This window comes from Mustela putorius, unplaced genomic scaffold (assembly GCF_011764305.1).
Source record: "Mustela putorius furo isolate JIRA1106 unplaced genomic scaffold, ASM1176430v1.1 tig00537227_pilon_pilon_pilon, whole genome shotgun sequence".
Lineage (NCBI taxonomy): Eukaryota > Metazoa > Chordata > Mammalia > Carnivora > Mustelidae > Mustela > Mustela putorius.
Window position 1 is genome coordinate 21,861,622 of NW_025422368.1, and position 17,086 is coordinate 21,878,707.

The window sequence follows — 17,086 nt, forward strand, 5'->3', positions numbered from 1 at the left end:
GCAGAAAGTATTATGTGACCACTCAAGGTCTCTCGCAGGCCTTTATTCTATCATTTTGCTGTTGGCCTTTACTTTGGCCGTTTTTTATGAAATTAAAGTTTAAAAATTATTCATTAATCAATCTGTAATAAAAGAAATTCTAACATTTGAGTAAATTAAAAGAGGACTGCAAAGCAAAGGTAAGGATTGATAGTGGTACCATTATATACCACCTGATATAGATAGAGATTAAAATACACAAAGAATGAGATTTTAAAATGTATCAAGTAGCTGTAGGTTCTCCCCTACTTCAATGTGAAAATAAAATAGGAAATTGCTACTAATTAAATGTTAAAAAAAAAAAAAACAAACCAATCACCAAATGATTATATTTTACTGGTACAATTCAATTCTAACTTATGAATGTGACAGTAAAATAGCAAATAAGCAAGCAACATTATTAACCATAAGACCATTTTCTTAAATGACTGTCTAGATAAGATGTGAATTTACATTTTTACCCTCTCACAAAACTCTGAAATACACTTACAATCAAAAAACACATATACTAACACAGAACGAATGTTATACATCTTAATACTCTAGTGAGAATAAGGGCTATCCGTATCTCTAGTTGCATATATAACTTCAGAATAAAGCCAAGGGACCCAAGTACATTTAAGAGAACTTAGTAATATCATTTTCAGTATAACTGCTTGTAAAGGGTAGTCGTAAAAAATGATCAGAGAAACCTCCTTTTTGTACCCAAAGAAAGGGCCTGCACAAATCAATATGCATAATATTAAAATAAAATTTACCTCTATTGTAGGATCATACTCATCCACAAAGTGATTCTGAATTAGCTGTATCGTCAAGGCACTCTTGCCTACGCCACCAGCTCCAACTACCACAAGTTTATATTCAGTCATTTTCAGCAGGCCTTATAATAAAAATAATGAAAATGTGACTAAATTAGAACATGTGGTTAATATAAATTAGAACATGAAATTAATATAACCCACTCTATCAAAACCTTTTAACACAAATTCACCTTTACACAAAAAAATTATTCCAAAATGCTTTGCAAAATTCAGTGATGAAAACTTCAGTTGACTATAGACGAGTATTGTAATGAACATTTCGTTTACGAACTCCCCCATCAACGTTTGAGAAAAACGCATTCAGAGTACAAAATTCTTTTATCGTATATTCAGGTTGGTCTATCTGAACAGCCAGTCTGGGGCTCTGTAGCAGTTAATGGCTCTCAGAGGAACATGCCATGACTTCACTCAGTACAAGTGTCTATACCCTGTGGACACACCCACACAAAACTTGTTGACAGCTACCTCTACAGTATTCCTAGTTGACTCTGGCCCCTAAGAGTTACAAGTGGATATGCTGAGTGCCTTTGTCAGGGCCAACAGCTACAGAAAACTTTTTAAAAGCATCATCACAGTAGTTCTCCTGCAGTTAACAAGAGTCAGATGGGGGTGAAGAGAAGACTGTCAGATAAAGCTGAACTATGTAGTGGAGAAATAAAAACCAAGACACCAAAGCAGATTTGATAACATTTCAATCTGTAAAATATCTGCTGGGGAAAATAATGGTGTATAAAAACTAAGAGAATTTTAAGAATTTTGAACTATTCAGTATGGATGATTTCATCATCTGTCACACTATGTAATCCTATGTTAGTGCTGAAAAAAACACTTTGCACCAAAAAAAATTTAATTATATAAAATTTAAAGATATGCACTGCTTTTAATGAGAGGGATTTCGAAAAGCTGTAAGTGAATACTTCTCAGTGACTTACTCTCTGCTTCTTGTACAGTCTCTCAACAACTGCAATAAATACTGGCAACTTGTAAGGTTGACTGCTCAAGACAGAAAATATTTTTTAATCAGCTGTTTCAAATGTTTTGAAATAAAGTGATTTTTTAAAATTTGACCTTCTTTCCCCCAATAACCACATTACTAAAAATAAGGACAGAACTGCACAAAGAATGGCATCAAGTACACAATAATTACAGGATAAGTTATTCTAAATTAATGAATGTGCAAATATAAACACTACAGTGCATGCAGTATTCTATTAACTGAAGACCAAGAATCCAAATAGCATCCCCCCCACCCCAAAGAAAGGTAATATGGTTTTCCAAATGATAATATACTAACCCTTACCTCCTTACACTATTCCTGAGTCTTCTCACAAAGAACAGGCTAGACAACTGTCCTATCAAAGACTATTACATTACAGCCCCCTGGCCTATTCTGTGCCACCTAGCCCTATTTGCCAGGCCACCTTGGGAGCCTCTCCAAGCATGTATCTTATCCTGATCGCTCCCACCTTTTATTCCAAATAGAGGCCATAGGAAATGGGGAACAATGAGGAGAATCACACCAAAATGTACTCTGGCTCCCTGCCTATCCCAGCCCCTAAAACAATTTGTGGAGCCTAGAACAGTAGTTATCAAACTATGGTCCAGGAATCCAGCAGCATTCCTGGGGGGTCCAAGAGGCCAAAATCAATAATACTAATAATAGCATTACTACAGCAATGTTATTTACCCTTTCCACTCTTATTTGTTAATAAGTGTAGAGTTTTCCAGATGTGATCACAATAGAGTGAACACAGAAGCAGATATGCAGATGTCTTCTATTAAGCAATATAGTTAAAGAGATAAGCAAAAATGTGAAACAAAGCCACTATTCTCACTAATTTTTGTTTTGAAAAACAAGTTTTCATTAAAATGCTATTATGTTTTCAAGTAATAGGCTTATTTCTATTTTTAAATGAATTAATCAATTTTTTAAATTCTCAGTTTTAATTTGTATTATGGTACCTACTGACATACCCCATATAGGGGTGGGTCTTCAGTAATTTTCAAGAGTGTAAGATGTCCTTGCAACTATAAAGTTTGCTAGCCTAAGAGATACTGTGGACAGATAGGAGATTATAGCTTAACTGTGTGAGTTCTGAGACACACACACCTTCTGGTCTACCTGTTTATGCAGCTGTTGTTTCTGGGGAAAAAAAAAAAAAAAATCCCTGAATTGGATTTTATAAACCAACTAACATTTAAATCCACTGAAGAGAAGTGGGTTCCCAAGGAGTCTTACTGAAGATCATAGACCAGAAAGAGCTCCCTCACCCAAAGCTAAAATAGCTATGGAGGGGTAAAGTGGGACTAGAACCCAACATTCTGTTAAGGGAAGAAGAAAAACCACTTTTCTCATGAAACTGAATTATCCTCTCATCTATGGTCTCTTGAAATCAGGTATGCCTGTCCATGGCTACAGTATCAAAGTAAATAATAATGGCATCAACCGTATTTGATATCTATAGTCTATCTCATGGTCGAGTCAGCATTTTGGACCTTAGTCACCTAAGAGTGACATCACTCATATGGTTGATTCTGAGATGATGATTGTGAACAGAATTTCTCCCTTTGTAATTTCTTTGTAATTTTTTTACATTACAAACATAACATGAATATTGTAAGAACATGCTTTTCTGTTTTAACCCTTATTTTGATAAATGTCAAAATTTAAGAAGGCTAGCTTAGGACTTCAGCTAAAGCATGCACATGCTTAGGAGTATTTCAGGTAGTTGGCTGGAAGACTGCTACAATTAACTCCTCTTGCTAGTCAGTTTGAAAAAAAAAATGTTTAAATGCTATTTAGGAGTACTGTAATAACTCTTGGGATGGGAGGGTCAAATTTGTAAGGATAAAGGTAACAGACAAGAGATAGGGGAAAGGACAAGAACAGGCAAATTAAACTTTAAGTACAATTTTAGCTATTGCTGTCTACACTCAACTTGCAAGGAAAAAGCCCTGCTTCTGCTCTGCGGGTTTTCGGTGTGTTTTAACTTGACAAAGCAAAACAGACCTTCTGGGATTAACTTTTTCCTTTTCACTAAGTCACAGGCTTTACGTTGTAGGGTGTTGGCCACCTGTTCTTCCACCACCATCTCTACCTCCACCTCCTCCTTTGTGGCCACAGCAATGTCACAGCCCATACATGGGGGAGGGGAGCAGTCAGGAACTCGGCTGCAGATGCATTTTTTCCAAACACAATAACCACAAACAGTGGTCTCTAAGCACTTTCCTAGCCTCTTCCACAACGTGATCTCTCCTATTACTCGTATACCCCCCTACACACTGAAAAGGACCACTACCCGTCCAGTTGCGCTCGAGGGAGAAGTTTATACCTTCGTCCTAGGGATGCTAGATGCAGCAGAGAAGGCAGTAACCGAGGCAGCCGAGGGCTGGGAAGGGAGGAAGAGGTGCGGGAGCGAAGGGAGAGAGAGAAGAGAGAGAGAGAGAGAGAGAGGACGAGGGGGAGGGGAGATCGGAGCGCATCGGGAGTAACCTCCACCGCACCCGACCGCCCCGAGGGGCAGCCCGCCCAGCCCGCGAGTTTCTCCCCGGCCGCCTCCAGCCGAGGCTCTCGGGGAGGAGGAAGGAAGGGGTTCCCCGTCCAGGAAGCAGCACTAGCGGCGGCCGCCTCTAGCCTCACCCTCCCCAGCCCCGCACCGCCCATTCCTCATTCCCCTCGTCGCCGCGTCCCCGCGCCTCCCCCTGCAGACACCCCCACCCGGTCCGCTCTCCCGCAGGGGCTCAGCGCCCGCACCCCCTCCCCGCCCCTCCGGGGACCCCTAATTCATTCAGTCGCCGCCGGCCCCGCCCGGCGCCGGCGAGGAGGGTCGGGACCGGGGCAGGGGCCCAGGAGGGGTGGTCCGCTCCGTACCTCTCTCCCGCACCTGGGAGCCGCCGAGCCTCTGGCCCCCGCCGCCGCCTTCAGTGCCTGCGCCGCGCTCGCTCCCAGTCCGAAATGGCGGGGGCCGGGAGTACTGGCCGGGCAGCCGCCACCGCCGCCGCCGCCACCGCCGCCGCCGCTGTGCCTCCGCCGCCGCGGCCGCCGCCTAGGGAAATCGAGCTCCGAGCACACTGATGAGTTCGGGGCCGGGCGGCCGCAGAGGGCAGAGCTATCGATGCGCGCGGCGCTCGATTCCTCTCCAGACCGGCGTGCGGGGAGGGAGCGGCTGAGGGTGGTGTGGGAAGAGGGAAGAGAGCGAGCCTGCGAGCGCCGCCGGGGAGAAGAAGGGGGCCGGGCCGAGCCGGCGGAGGAGGCGCGGGGGCCGGGCTGGCTGGGGAACCGGGTGGCGGGCAGAGTGGGGGAGCCGGGCCGGCGGAGCGGGAGGGGGTGGGGGTCTGGGCGGCGCCTCGGCGGGGCGGGGAGGAGGGACCGCGGGACCCACGCGGCGGCCCGCCTCCGGACTCTCGCCGCAGAGCCCAGCCCGCGGCCGCAGACTCGCACCCCGGACGCGGGGCGCTGGGCTGCGCGCACGCCAGGGACTCCGGGAGCGACCCTGCCGCACCCCCTCCGGGTCTCCTGGGAGAAGCCGCGGGAGATCCGCCGCTCTTCGGGGTCGGCTGCACTAGTGCACGTTCATTTACAGTCATTTACTGCAAGTAAATAAACAGCAGTCACCAAATGTGGGAGGCGACTTCGGTGACTTACGGAGACGTCGGGCAGAGAGTTCCCCACCCAGGGGCTTTCAGACCACGGCTTGGTGATCATCAGCCTGAACGCTCCGGGGGGTTGGGAACCTAGCCCCAAGCCCAAACAGACGCGACACAGGCTTTCATCATTAATCTCCACGGGGAGGAGTTCTGTCTTGTTTTTTGTTGTTGTGTTTATGGATGTGTTGAAGTCATCGCAGGTCATTCTAAACAGCGACCTCAAATGTACCTATTGCCCATGAGGGCACAAACAGAAGATAAACTGTGTTTAAGTAGAAGTGCCCTTGATAGTTTAGACCTGAGGAGAATCACTCAAACATTAATTAGAAGACCGAGATTAATCAGTTAACGTTCAGGGAGTTAACACGTCTAACAACAGAACAATTAAAACTGCTAGCATAACCCAGAGTCTAATAAACTACCTAGAGAAGTAAATTGTTTGGGTGAGTTTTCAAGGTTGAGGCCTGGGGGGAGACCAGCACCTGCATCTAATAAGACTACCTGAGTATTTCCGGTTCTGTCTCTCTAGTCCACATGGTAAAACAGAATAAAACGATTATTTTAAATCCTAATAATCCCAACTATTATTTAAGTCCCAAACGATTATATTAAATCCCAACTATGTCGCTTAACACAGTCCTTAAAACAATGGTCACCCTTTTCTTCCTACCTCTTAAGTGGGCTGTCACCCGCAAGCCCGATTCTGGTCTTTCTCTCCTAACACCTGGTACCAAGTGGAAGAGACAGAAGAGAGGAAGCGGAAGACAGGGAAGGGAGAAGAATGTCCCTACTCTGTGTCAAGTAGTTGCTAAATCTTTTGAACATATCATCTTATTTAATCATCACAACTTAGGACGAATACTTTCCAATACTTTACAGATGAGGAAACAAATTTAGACAGGTGAAAAGTTGGGCCCAAGTTCATCCCGCTGAATTGAAGAATCCATGTCAGATCACGTTCACTCCTCTGCTCCCAGCTCTAGAGGTTCCCATCCTGCCTGTGGCTTCCATCCCACTTAATGAAAAAGCAAAAATCTCCAAGACCTATGGCCTCAGATTATGTAACACCCCTCACCCCTTTGGTCTCTGAACTCTATTCTATTACCCCTTTCCTCACTTAAACACACACACATACACACACACACACACACACACACAGGTTCCTGACTGTTCTTGAAAATGCCAGGCAGGCTTCTTGTGGGGGAATTTGCACTTGCTGCCTCTAACAGAACGTATGTCCACTACATAGTCATTAATCTTCCTGACACTTACAAATATTATAGGAGACTTAGAAACATCTCCTTCCAATGAGTTATTCCCAAAAGATCATCTTTGATACTGTATCTATCCCCCCCCCCCGCCAAATCCTCTCTTCCTGTTTTATTTTTTCCAAAACACCATTTTCTAATATGCTATATAACTTATTTATTGTGCTTTCTTGTCTTTCTCCCACCAGAATATTAAGCTCCAGGAGGGCAGGGATTTTTGTCTATTACTTACTGCTATATTTCCAGTGTCTACAACAGAATGGGTACTTAATAAATATTTATGGAATGTTGAATGAAGTTATGTACCTTCTCTCTGAACTCTGTGACTCTAAATCCTTGCTTAGAGTGCCTTAACCTCTCAGTAATCTGTTTTTACTTTCTTTCAAAATCTGCCTTTAAACTCACCCAGGTCACCTTCTGATAAACCAGGAAAGTGTCTGCATATAATGGACACAATGAGTTCTTGTTAAATGAATGAATTTGCACTTATTTGGATGCTGCTTTGTAGTCGCTCTTAAATATAAACTACAGATTTATTTTGTCCAACTTCGAGTACATGATAAGCTCTTGTTCTCTTTGACAGCTGCTAATACAATGTTCTCCCTGTAGTTGGTGCTCCATAAATCTTACAAGGACTATAATAAAGAGGAGGGGAGAGCTTTATATAGCACTTTTATGCTGATTGTTAAAATTCTGGCATTAGCAGAAACCTAATCCATCTCCATGGTCTCAATTATCATCTGAGCTCATGATTCCCAGAGCAAACCTGCATCCCACTCTCTCTTCTGCTCACCCTATCCTTCAGCTTGAGCTCACACACCTTCTCTTTCTTTTTCACTCCTACAGCAATGTATGTGTATGTTGTGCCAAACTTTTCCACCCTTCAGTCCTGAGTACTTTCTCATAAACAAGCATTCTCTCTCTTTCCTTGACACAGGGCTCATAGGGGCGGATCTCCAAGGGATCTCCAAGGATCTCCAAAGTATGCGCCTTGCATACTTATGTAAATGCAAGTTCCTAGGGCCCTCCCTTAGAGATTCTATTCAGCTGGGGCAAGGTGATCTAGGAATCTTCATTTTTAACAAATCAGGTGATCCTAAACTGGTGGTTTGCATTCTGTACACTGAGAAACTCTGATCTTGACACATGGCTCTGGGCAGCTACCCTGTCTACTGTCTTCTGGGGTTTCCTTCTTTAAACTTGGTGCCTGCACTGAGTAGTCTCCATAGCTCTCCATTTCTCTGCTCTCCCCAAGGACAAGCCCCAAGACCTACACTCTGATCATGCTGGGAAAAGAAAGAAGGAGTAGGACAAAAGTATAAACTTGAGGATTCGAGGTTTGCTCTAAGATGTAACTGAGGTTTTTGCCCTCTACCACTACACTCTCTGGGAAGGCAGCCACAGACACACGTGCCCTTGTGAATGTCCTTTTGATCATACTTTATGAAGATCATACTGACCTACCCTTCACAAGATACTCTTTTCTGCAGACATAATGAAAGCCCAAACAACAGAAATTCCTTTGTGCTAGCTGGGCTCTTGTGAGATCTAAAGTGCCAGGACATGTTCAGAGCACTGCGAATGCTGAGGATTTATTTTCAGGAAATAAGGAAACTAGAAAAAGACATCATCAGCCAGAACTACTGTTGATTCCAGAAATCAACGGCAGTTCTTATGATCCTGCAAGGCTCTGGTGCCCGGCTCATTCCCTCGATTGCCCATGCTCTAATACTTTTGCCATTCTCCTCAATCAGCATCGCTCTGCCTCTTTCTCATGTACGGTCCCAACTTGTATTGCCATCTCTGCTTCTAGTGACTGCTCTCTGCAACTTACGTTTACGTTTACATTTAAAACATCCCAAGCAAGAGCATCGACATGTATCTGTCATTCACTATGCAATAAGAAGGGCTGTTACGGGACACAGTTTACCTGATGGGCCACCTCATTGGTGGTCAATCTTCTTTATGCCTGGCTTAGAGAGGATTGCCTCCACTTGGAGGCCAATCCAAAGTCCAGACACTTGTGACCAGAATAACGGGACAGAGAGCAGGGAAAATTAAGCAGAAGAAGCTACCTATGGATACTGGATACTCTCCAGTTTTCTCTAGTGGGCAATTTGTGTCACTAATAGGTTCTATTTAATTCACTTTCTCGGGATATAACCTCTGGACACTTACTACATTAGACTTTATATTCCCTTTCACACATCTGTTTTCCCCCATTACATTAATTCCTCAAGGTCTCTGCCTCATTTAATTCCACAACCCACAGCCCTTAGCACATAGTAGTGCCTCTGTGAATACCTGCTGAAGTGAATAAAATTATAACAACACTTCAGTCCTGTTTCTACATAGTCACTTCAATCTCACCTAGCCAGATTCCTAGGCCATTTCTAAATGAATGTCCTGTCATCATCTTGGATCCTGTCTAAAACTATATTCTTCGCCTTATTCCCCCAAAACAATTCCCTCTCCTGATTTTTCCATCTTACCTGAGTGGCATCATGGCTCTTCAAAAGACTTGGACTTGAAGACTTAAATTAATTTTTAAGCCACTCCACATTCAAATTGGCCCAGTTTCTTTGAACTGTACTTCCTAAGTATTTTCTCATATCTGTTTCTTCCACATTCCTTCCCTCACGCCTATATTTCCGGAACAACGTCCTCATGATTTCTCTACCTCTTGGCTTTCTTCTTTCCAATTCAGGCCATATGCTGTTGCCAAATTAATCTTCCTTACACATGTCTTTCATCATCATCAAACATTTACTCCATACCTATTCCATACAGGTTTCAGCCCTACAGATTACAGAGTTTTAAAGCGCAAAGGGTTACAAGCTAAGTACCTAATGGGTACCTAAAGATGATGATAATTACCTTTGAAATTAGAGGGAGAAATGATCATCGGTCCCAGCAAAGCCTTCACTCCAACTGAGTCTTGCTTAGAGGTCTTTAATAATGCTTTATATCTAGCTGAATCAAGTCCAAATCCTTGATGTCCAGCTTTTGATCCCATGCATGGTCTGGCCCCATCCTGCCCTGCCACTTTGTCTTCTACCTTCCCAGAGCAGATGCTCTCCTCTCACGAACGTCCCCACTCCCTGCCACAGAACCAGCAATGTTGTTTTTGCTTCTCTTTTCACCTAGCGTCTTTTTGTCTCTCTCTTTACTGAAATGCTCTCTCTTTCAAGATCCTTTACGGAAGCTTTGTTAATTATGCCATTCTCTTTTTGATTTATTATTTCATTGTCATAAATCATGGGTCCCCAAGTAAATTCTAAAATCCCAGAGGCAAAACCTCTGTCTTACATGTGTGAACCAGCCCCTCTTGCAAGCCTAGTTCACTGACATTACTCAATAACTGCGTGAATACATATAATGTGCTTTATCAGCACGATACACTTGACGAAAGCAATGTTCAGGGATGATCAGGATGGCAGCTAAATGCAGAAAAGATTGGAAGGAAAAAAACCTCAGGTAAGGTGTTTTGTGGTTGGTCTAACAGTACCAGTGACAGTGGGAACAGTGCCCAGATGAATTTACTAGTTCCATGAGCTAGAACAAATTCGTTAATCTCTGCAACTTCTTGCTTAAGAAGAGAGCAGTGACATAACAGCTACTGTTTGTTAAACTCCTCCTATAAGCCAGACAAGTGTTATGCATGATTTTAAACAAAGAGCACAGGGTTCCCATATCTGTCTGCTTGTCCCCTTCTTTACTGCTACCGCCAGTCCAACCCACCATCCATTGTCCCTGTCTCAGGCAAACAGTCATCTCTCATGGGTCTCCTTGCTTCTTCTCTTGCTCCTCTGCAATCCATTTCCCATGAAGCAATGAAGCAGCCAGTCTGATTTTCTTTCCTTTTTTTAAAGATTTTATTTTATTTGTTTGTCAGAGAGAGAGCACAAGCAGGCAGAGTGGCAGGCAGAGGCAGAGGGAGAAGCAGGCTCCCTGCCGAAAAATAAGCCCAAAGCCAGGCTCGATCTGGGATCACGACCCAAGCAGAAGGCAGCTGCTTAAGCAACTGAGCCACCCAGGCTCACCCAGGATCCTTTTCAAAATGCAAACTGAGTCGCATGACTAGATCAAGCTCTTCGAAGGCTTTTCATTGCACTCAAAAATAAAATTCAAACTTCTGCAAGCTATTCCATGTGCCTTCTGACCACAACACGTAGGACCCTTCTCCTTTCTAAACTCCCACTACACTAGGCCACCTTTTGCTTCCAGCCTCTTAGGAGCCCTATCCTTGCATGATCCTCCCAGCAAGACTCTTCCTGCCTTTCAGGTGTCAGCTTAAAACCTCCACTTCAGTAGGAGATTCCCCAACACCCGGTCTACATCATCTCTCCCCGCCCTATTCCCTCACTGCTACCCTTCAAATAGTCACCCTTTAACACAATGGCCTCTTTCATCACTCACCGTGCCTGAGAGTATCTTGGTAGTTTATTTGTCTGCTTGTCTCTTCCTCTGCTGAAATATAAATTTTATGAGCTAGGGACCACTGAATTCTCAGATTTTATGAGCCAGGGAGAGTTGAGGCCATAGTAGTTACTTAATATTAAGATTTGCTGATAAGCCGCTCTAGAGAAAACAATAGGACAAATAATGTACTCAAAGTCTTTGCAAATCAATTTAAGTCTCTTGTTTTTGCTTCTATCTATCCAATGCAATAGTAACTTTATTTAATGCTTGTTTTGTTTTTAAGAATACTAAAAGTCAGGGGCACCTGGATGGCACACTGGTTAAGTGTCTGACTGTTGACTTTGGCTCAGGTCATGATCTCAGCGTTGTGAGATTGAGCCCCATCTCAGGCTCCATGCTTGATGCAGACTGCTTGAGACCCTCTGCCCCTCCCCTGGCTCATGCACCCCATGCTTACTCTCTCTCTCTCAAATAAATAAATATTAAGAGTCAGATTATTATTTCTTAATTGCTTTCTTCTAGCTCTCCAAGGGAGTACTCATTGGATTACTATTTTTTTTTTTTTAAGATTTTGTTAGTTATTTGAGAGAGACAGAGAGATTGAGAGAACAAATGGGGGGAAGAGCAGAGGGAGAGGCAGACTTCCACACAACATAGGACTCAATCCCAGGACCCTGGGATCATTATCTGAGCCAGAGGCAGCTTAAACAACTGAGCCACATGATCAATTAAAAGCCTGAATTTCCTAGTTCCTGTCTTTTCTCCTTAATCACAATTATTATATATTTTATAACATCAATTCTGGAGTCTAGGGACATTAACCCTTTGGGACTAGGCTTCTAATTTAGTATCCGTAGGTCCTCAGTTGAAAGAAGTCACTTTTTTTTGCTAAATTCTTCTTGTTTCAGTTGAAGATTATTTTCCTTGTCAAATGTCCAGTGAAAGAGGAGTTCCTTGGGGTGTCTGGGTGGCTCAATTGCTTAAGTGACTGCCTTTGGCTCAGATCATGATCCTGGACTCCCGCATGGGGCTCCCTGCTCAGTGGGGAGTCTGCTTCTCCCTCTGACCCTACCCCCCTCTCATCCTCTCTCTTTCAAATAAATAAATAAAATTTTAAAATAATTTATGGAGTTCTTTATTCATTTCAAATAACAACAATAAACTTGTTGCATGTTAACATAAAAAACATTTTTATAAAGATAACCTATATCTTTAAAGAAGATATCTATATCTTTATATATAAACCTATATATCTATATCTTTATATATATATATATATATATATATACCTATATCTTTATACTTTTAAAGGAAAGTAGTGAGAAGAATAGCATTGTTTTAACATGTTTGCAAATTTCTGTAATGTCTGACTTAATACAAGAAGCTAGATTCTCACATCTCCTCCTGATTTCTATCTATTTAGAATGAAACAGCCTCTAGAAAATTCTACCATGCACTCATAAGAGAAATGAAGATGAAAAAATAAAATAATGGCTTGGTGTTATTCTAAATATGTTTGACCTCGGAGACCTCCTAAAAAGGTCTTGGAACTTTCAGGGGTGCCAGGACCACACTGTGAGAACTACTATTTGAAAGAACTTTTGTTAAAATTTTTTTTGGTAGTAAAACAGGGCCACATTTAATAAAGAGCAGAGTGCTAATTAGCTTTTTCCCAAAGCTATTGTTTTATGTCTCAGAACAGGCTCTCTGAGTCCCTATTAGACAGTATCTATTGATACCAGTATTTGGGAAAAATTATCACTAAGATAACATATAAAGGTAAATCAGATGCCCCAAATAATGTACTTACTCACAATAATTGAAAATTCTTTTTTTAGGTCAGTTTTGTGTTCTTCAGGATCTTGAAGTACTTTACAGACATTACTTAATTGAATTTCCCAGAATGCCAAGGGAATGTTTCCAAATACAATTTTTGTACATTTTGCAGATGGTTTAACTGACACGGCAGCAGGGCTTGTCCCAGCTTGAAGAAAAGCTGAGTAAAAACAAAGAATTATCATGTTTTTATTATGATTATAAACACACCACAAATCTTCCTTATGATGGGGTCACACCCCATCATAAATTGAAAATATCGAAAGTCAAAAATGCATTGATTATACCCAAGCTACCAAACACCACAGTTTAGCCTAGCCTGCCTTAAACATACCAGGAGCCACTTACCTCAGGCTACACTTGAGCAAAATCGTGTTTAACACACAGCCTATTTTATAACACAGTGTTGAATAGCTTGTGTAATTTGTTAACTACTGTACTGAGGGTGAAAAACAGAACGGGTGAACAGGTACAGAACAGTTGTCAGTGTACTGGTTGTTGACCCTCCTGACCGCAGGGCTGACTGGGAGCTGTGGCGGCCGCAGCCCAGCACGGCAAGAGAGCATCACACTGGATATCACAAGCCTGGGAAAAGATCCAAATTCAAAATTCAAAGTATAGTTTCTACTGAATGCGTATGGCTTTCTCACCATGTAAAGTAAATAACTGTAACTTGAATCCCAGTAAACTGGGGACCATCTGTGTATATTCTCCAGATTGTTTTAACGCACCAGGCTCCTCAGGAGCATGGGGAATGTTATAATCAAAGTTTCTACTCTCAGTGTCTCAACAATACTGGATCTTTTTTTCTCTCTCTCCCCCTTCTCTCCCTCGTCCCTCCTTTCTTCCTTCTTCTTCTTTTTTTTTTTTTAACCAAAACAAAACAACCCAAAAAACCAAAACTGTGAAACTTCTCGACACTGAATCTTACCTCAGCTCCATAACACACCTTTGCTCTCTAGAAGTTATCCTTAGTAACTTCAAACTCATATCATATCCCATCCACTGATGCTCAGGTCAGTCACAATAAAACCTTGTCACTCCTTTGTTCAAAACCTCCAATAACTTCCCATCTCATTCAAAGGCAGAACCCTCCAAATGACCCATGAGGAGCCCCCCTAATTTCCTAATCATATATTTTCCTCCTCTTTGTGTGTGTGTGCTCCAATAAAACTTTATTGATAGACACTTGCTTTTTTTTTCATGCAACTTTCACATACCCGGAAATATTCTTTTGATTTTTTTCAATCATTTAAAATGCAAAAACCATTCTTAGCTCCTAGATGATATAAAAACAGGTGGTGGACCAGGCTGCAGGCTGTAGTTGAATGACTCTTATCCCAGAGGGCAGATTTCCAGCAAGTTCCTCAAGGCAGGTTTTCAGCAAGTCCTACCAGTGGAGCCCACAGTAATTTCCCTGCTTTTCAGTGAGCCACACCTGCCCTCCTGCCCTCTCCCACAAGGTCTGGATCTCAGTCCCTGTTGTGGTGTCCAGAGGAAAGCAGAGCGTCTCTGCTTTTCCATGCTCTGTCTCAGCCCTAGGGGTAGTGGCTGCTTCTTTATCATCTGCTATTCCTATTCTCTTTCAAGTTCTGGTCACTTTCTATTAGCTATATGAATTTCTGTCGCTGCATAACAAATTACCATAGATTGAGCATCTTAAGATAATAAACATTTCTTATCTCAGTTTCCATGGTCAAGAGTAACTGGGTCCTTTTCCCAGGGTCTCGAGACAGCAGTGAAGATGTCAGCCAGGGCTGTGACCTTATCTGGAGCTGGGGTCCTCTTCCAGGCTCACTGTTGTTGGCAGAATCCAGTTCTTGTGGCTATGGTGGGGAGACCGTCTGCGAAGCCTGCTAGGACCCTCTCCACAACAGGACAGTTTGCTTCAAGTCTCCCAGGAGAGCACATCTGCAATGTCTGCTTCTTGTAGAATTCTTACCTTTAGGCACTCTTTTATAATTTCCCTTTTAATTCAGTCAAGTGATTAGGGATCTTAATTACATCTGCTCCTCCCCCTCTTTTGATGCCACACCAGCCTCCTGTTCCCTGGACAGACCGGCACACAGGCACCTCAGGGCTTCCACAGCGGGTAGTGTTCCTCCTACCAAAAAGGCTGCTCTCCCCGGGGAACCACAGGATTCACTCTCCCACTTCCTGCAGCTCTTTGCTGAAACACCTCTTTCTCATTTGAGGCCCCTGACTACCTTATTTAAAATGGCAACTTCCACTCCAGAACTCTCTTTCCTTTATCTTCATTGCTTTTCTCCACAGATCACCATCTGTCACACAATATGTTTCACTTATTTATTTGTTCACGGTCTGTCTTCCCCCAACTAGAAACTAAGCTATACGTGAGCTAAGATTGGTGTCTGTTCTATTCACGGGTGAATTCCCATCACCAAACACAGAGTAGAAACTCAAAAAGTATTTGTTGAATAAAAAACTACAGAAATCCTAAAATGAACTTTGACATGTGTCAGGAGGATAAGAATGTTGGCAACCCAAGAAAATACACTAAAATATAATTAATATGTACTTCCAAAACACCATCCTGAAAACAAACTATTATATCAATAAATAAGGACAAATGGATGCTCCACTCAATTGTTTTTTTCTGGTTTCAGAATGTGACACAGGTTGTATTTTAAAAAGTTAAGGGGAGGGTGCCTGGGTGGCTCAGTTGGTTAAGTGACTGCTTTTGGCTCAGATCATGATCCTGGAGTCCTGGGATCGAGACCCGCATCAGGCTCCCTGCTCAGAGGGAGCCTGCTTCTCCCTCTGCCTGCCATTTCCATGGCTCATGCACACACTCTCTCTCTCTCGCAAAAATATATAAATAAAATCTTTTAAAAAATAAATGTATCTAAATCAAAGAGTAAATTCTGTGCAACTGTATGTGATTTTTTTTTTAAAGATTTTATTTTATTTATTTATTTATCAGAGAGAAAGAGGGAAAGAGAGTGAGAGCACAGGCAGGCAGAGGCAGAGAGAGAGAAGCAGACTCCCCGCTGAGCAAGGAGCCTGATGCGGGACTCAACCCCAGGACCCTGGGATCATGACCTGAGCCGAAGGCAGAGGCTTAACCCACTGAACAACCCAGGCATCCCAATTGTGTGTAATTGATGAGGGAGTGTGAAAAATCAAAGTTCAGAAAACAAAGGTTTAAAAAAGGAAAAGTCTTGTCTAGTTAGGACTGAGAATGCACATGCATGTGTGGACAGTGGGACAGTATGTCGTGTGTGTGTGTGTGTGTGTGTGCTTTACTGATACTGAGTAATACTTGATGTTGACAAGATCATCAAGGCTAAGGGCTCTCAACTTAGCAAGGTGTTGAGATGTATTTAGTGGTGAGGATATCCACAAGTCATTTCTAACTAATGTTAAAGTCTTTCGTACTTGAATTGACTTTAAAATTTTTTAAAAATTAATTTATTTATTTGTCAGAGAGAGAAAGAGAGAGCACATGCACAAGCAGAGGGAGCAGCAGGCAGAGGGAAAAGCAGGCTCCCCGCTGAGCAAGGAACATGATTCAGGACTGGATCCCAGGACCCTGGGATCATGACCTGAGTCGAAGGCAGATGCTTAACCGACTGAGCCACCAGGCATCCCTGACTTTAAAATTTTTAATTTGTGTACAGGTTTAACCCTAGCACATGCTTCCCAAACTGAAGCGAATGTTCATACGCTTTCTTGAGTAGGATTTGCAGCTAGTTCCCATGGGAGTGTATGATGACTGTGATTAGCTCCAATCATTTGTCTCAGATGGAAAATATTGAGAATCCACTGGTCTGGTTCTTTTTCTAAGGAAAATCAGAAATCCTACAAAATAAAGCAAAAGAAGAAAGGAAAGCTCTGATGCTATTATCAATAGACTTTTGAGCCATCTTTCTCAAATACTTCTCGAACAGAACACTTGAAAACCATCACAAGCTTGCTTCTAGATAGTCAGAGGCAGGCTGCTGCAATGCGTATGATTACACATGGCGAGACAGATGTGACTTTAAAAACCCGGACAGGTTCAGTGTTATACCCTGAGACATCAACTTATAA

General features: G+C 42.7%; 1 protein-coding gene across 3 annotated transcripts in view; it reads right to left on the minus strand.

The window, feature by feature from the left end:
• The window catches only part of KRAS (KRAS proto-oncogene, GTPase), a 39,226-nt gene extending 34,140 nt beyond the window's left edge, over positions 1–5,086 (minus strand). Inside the window, exons 1-2 of one of the 3 annotated variants that reach the window (XM_045073368.1) lie at positions 4,745–5,086; positions 798–919 (exon numbers count right to left, since the gene is read on the minus strand). In XM_045073368.1, coding sequence (XP_044929303.1) covers positions 798–908 — 111 coding nt within the window. In that variant the 5' untranslated portion in view covers positions 909–919; positions 4,745–5,086. Of the gene's footprint in view, positions 1–797; positions 920–4,731 lie in introns of all 3 variants that reach the window. The other 2 variants (XM_045073367.1, XM_045073369.1) reach the window with 2 other exon arrangements.
• Between the last annotated feature and the right edge of the window lie 12,000 nt (positions 5,087–17,086).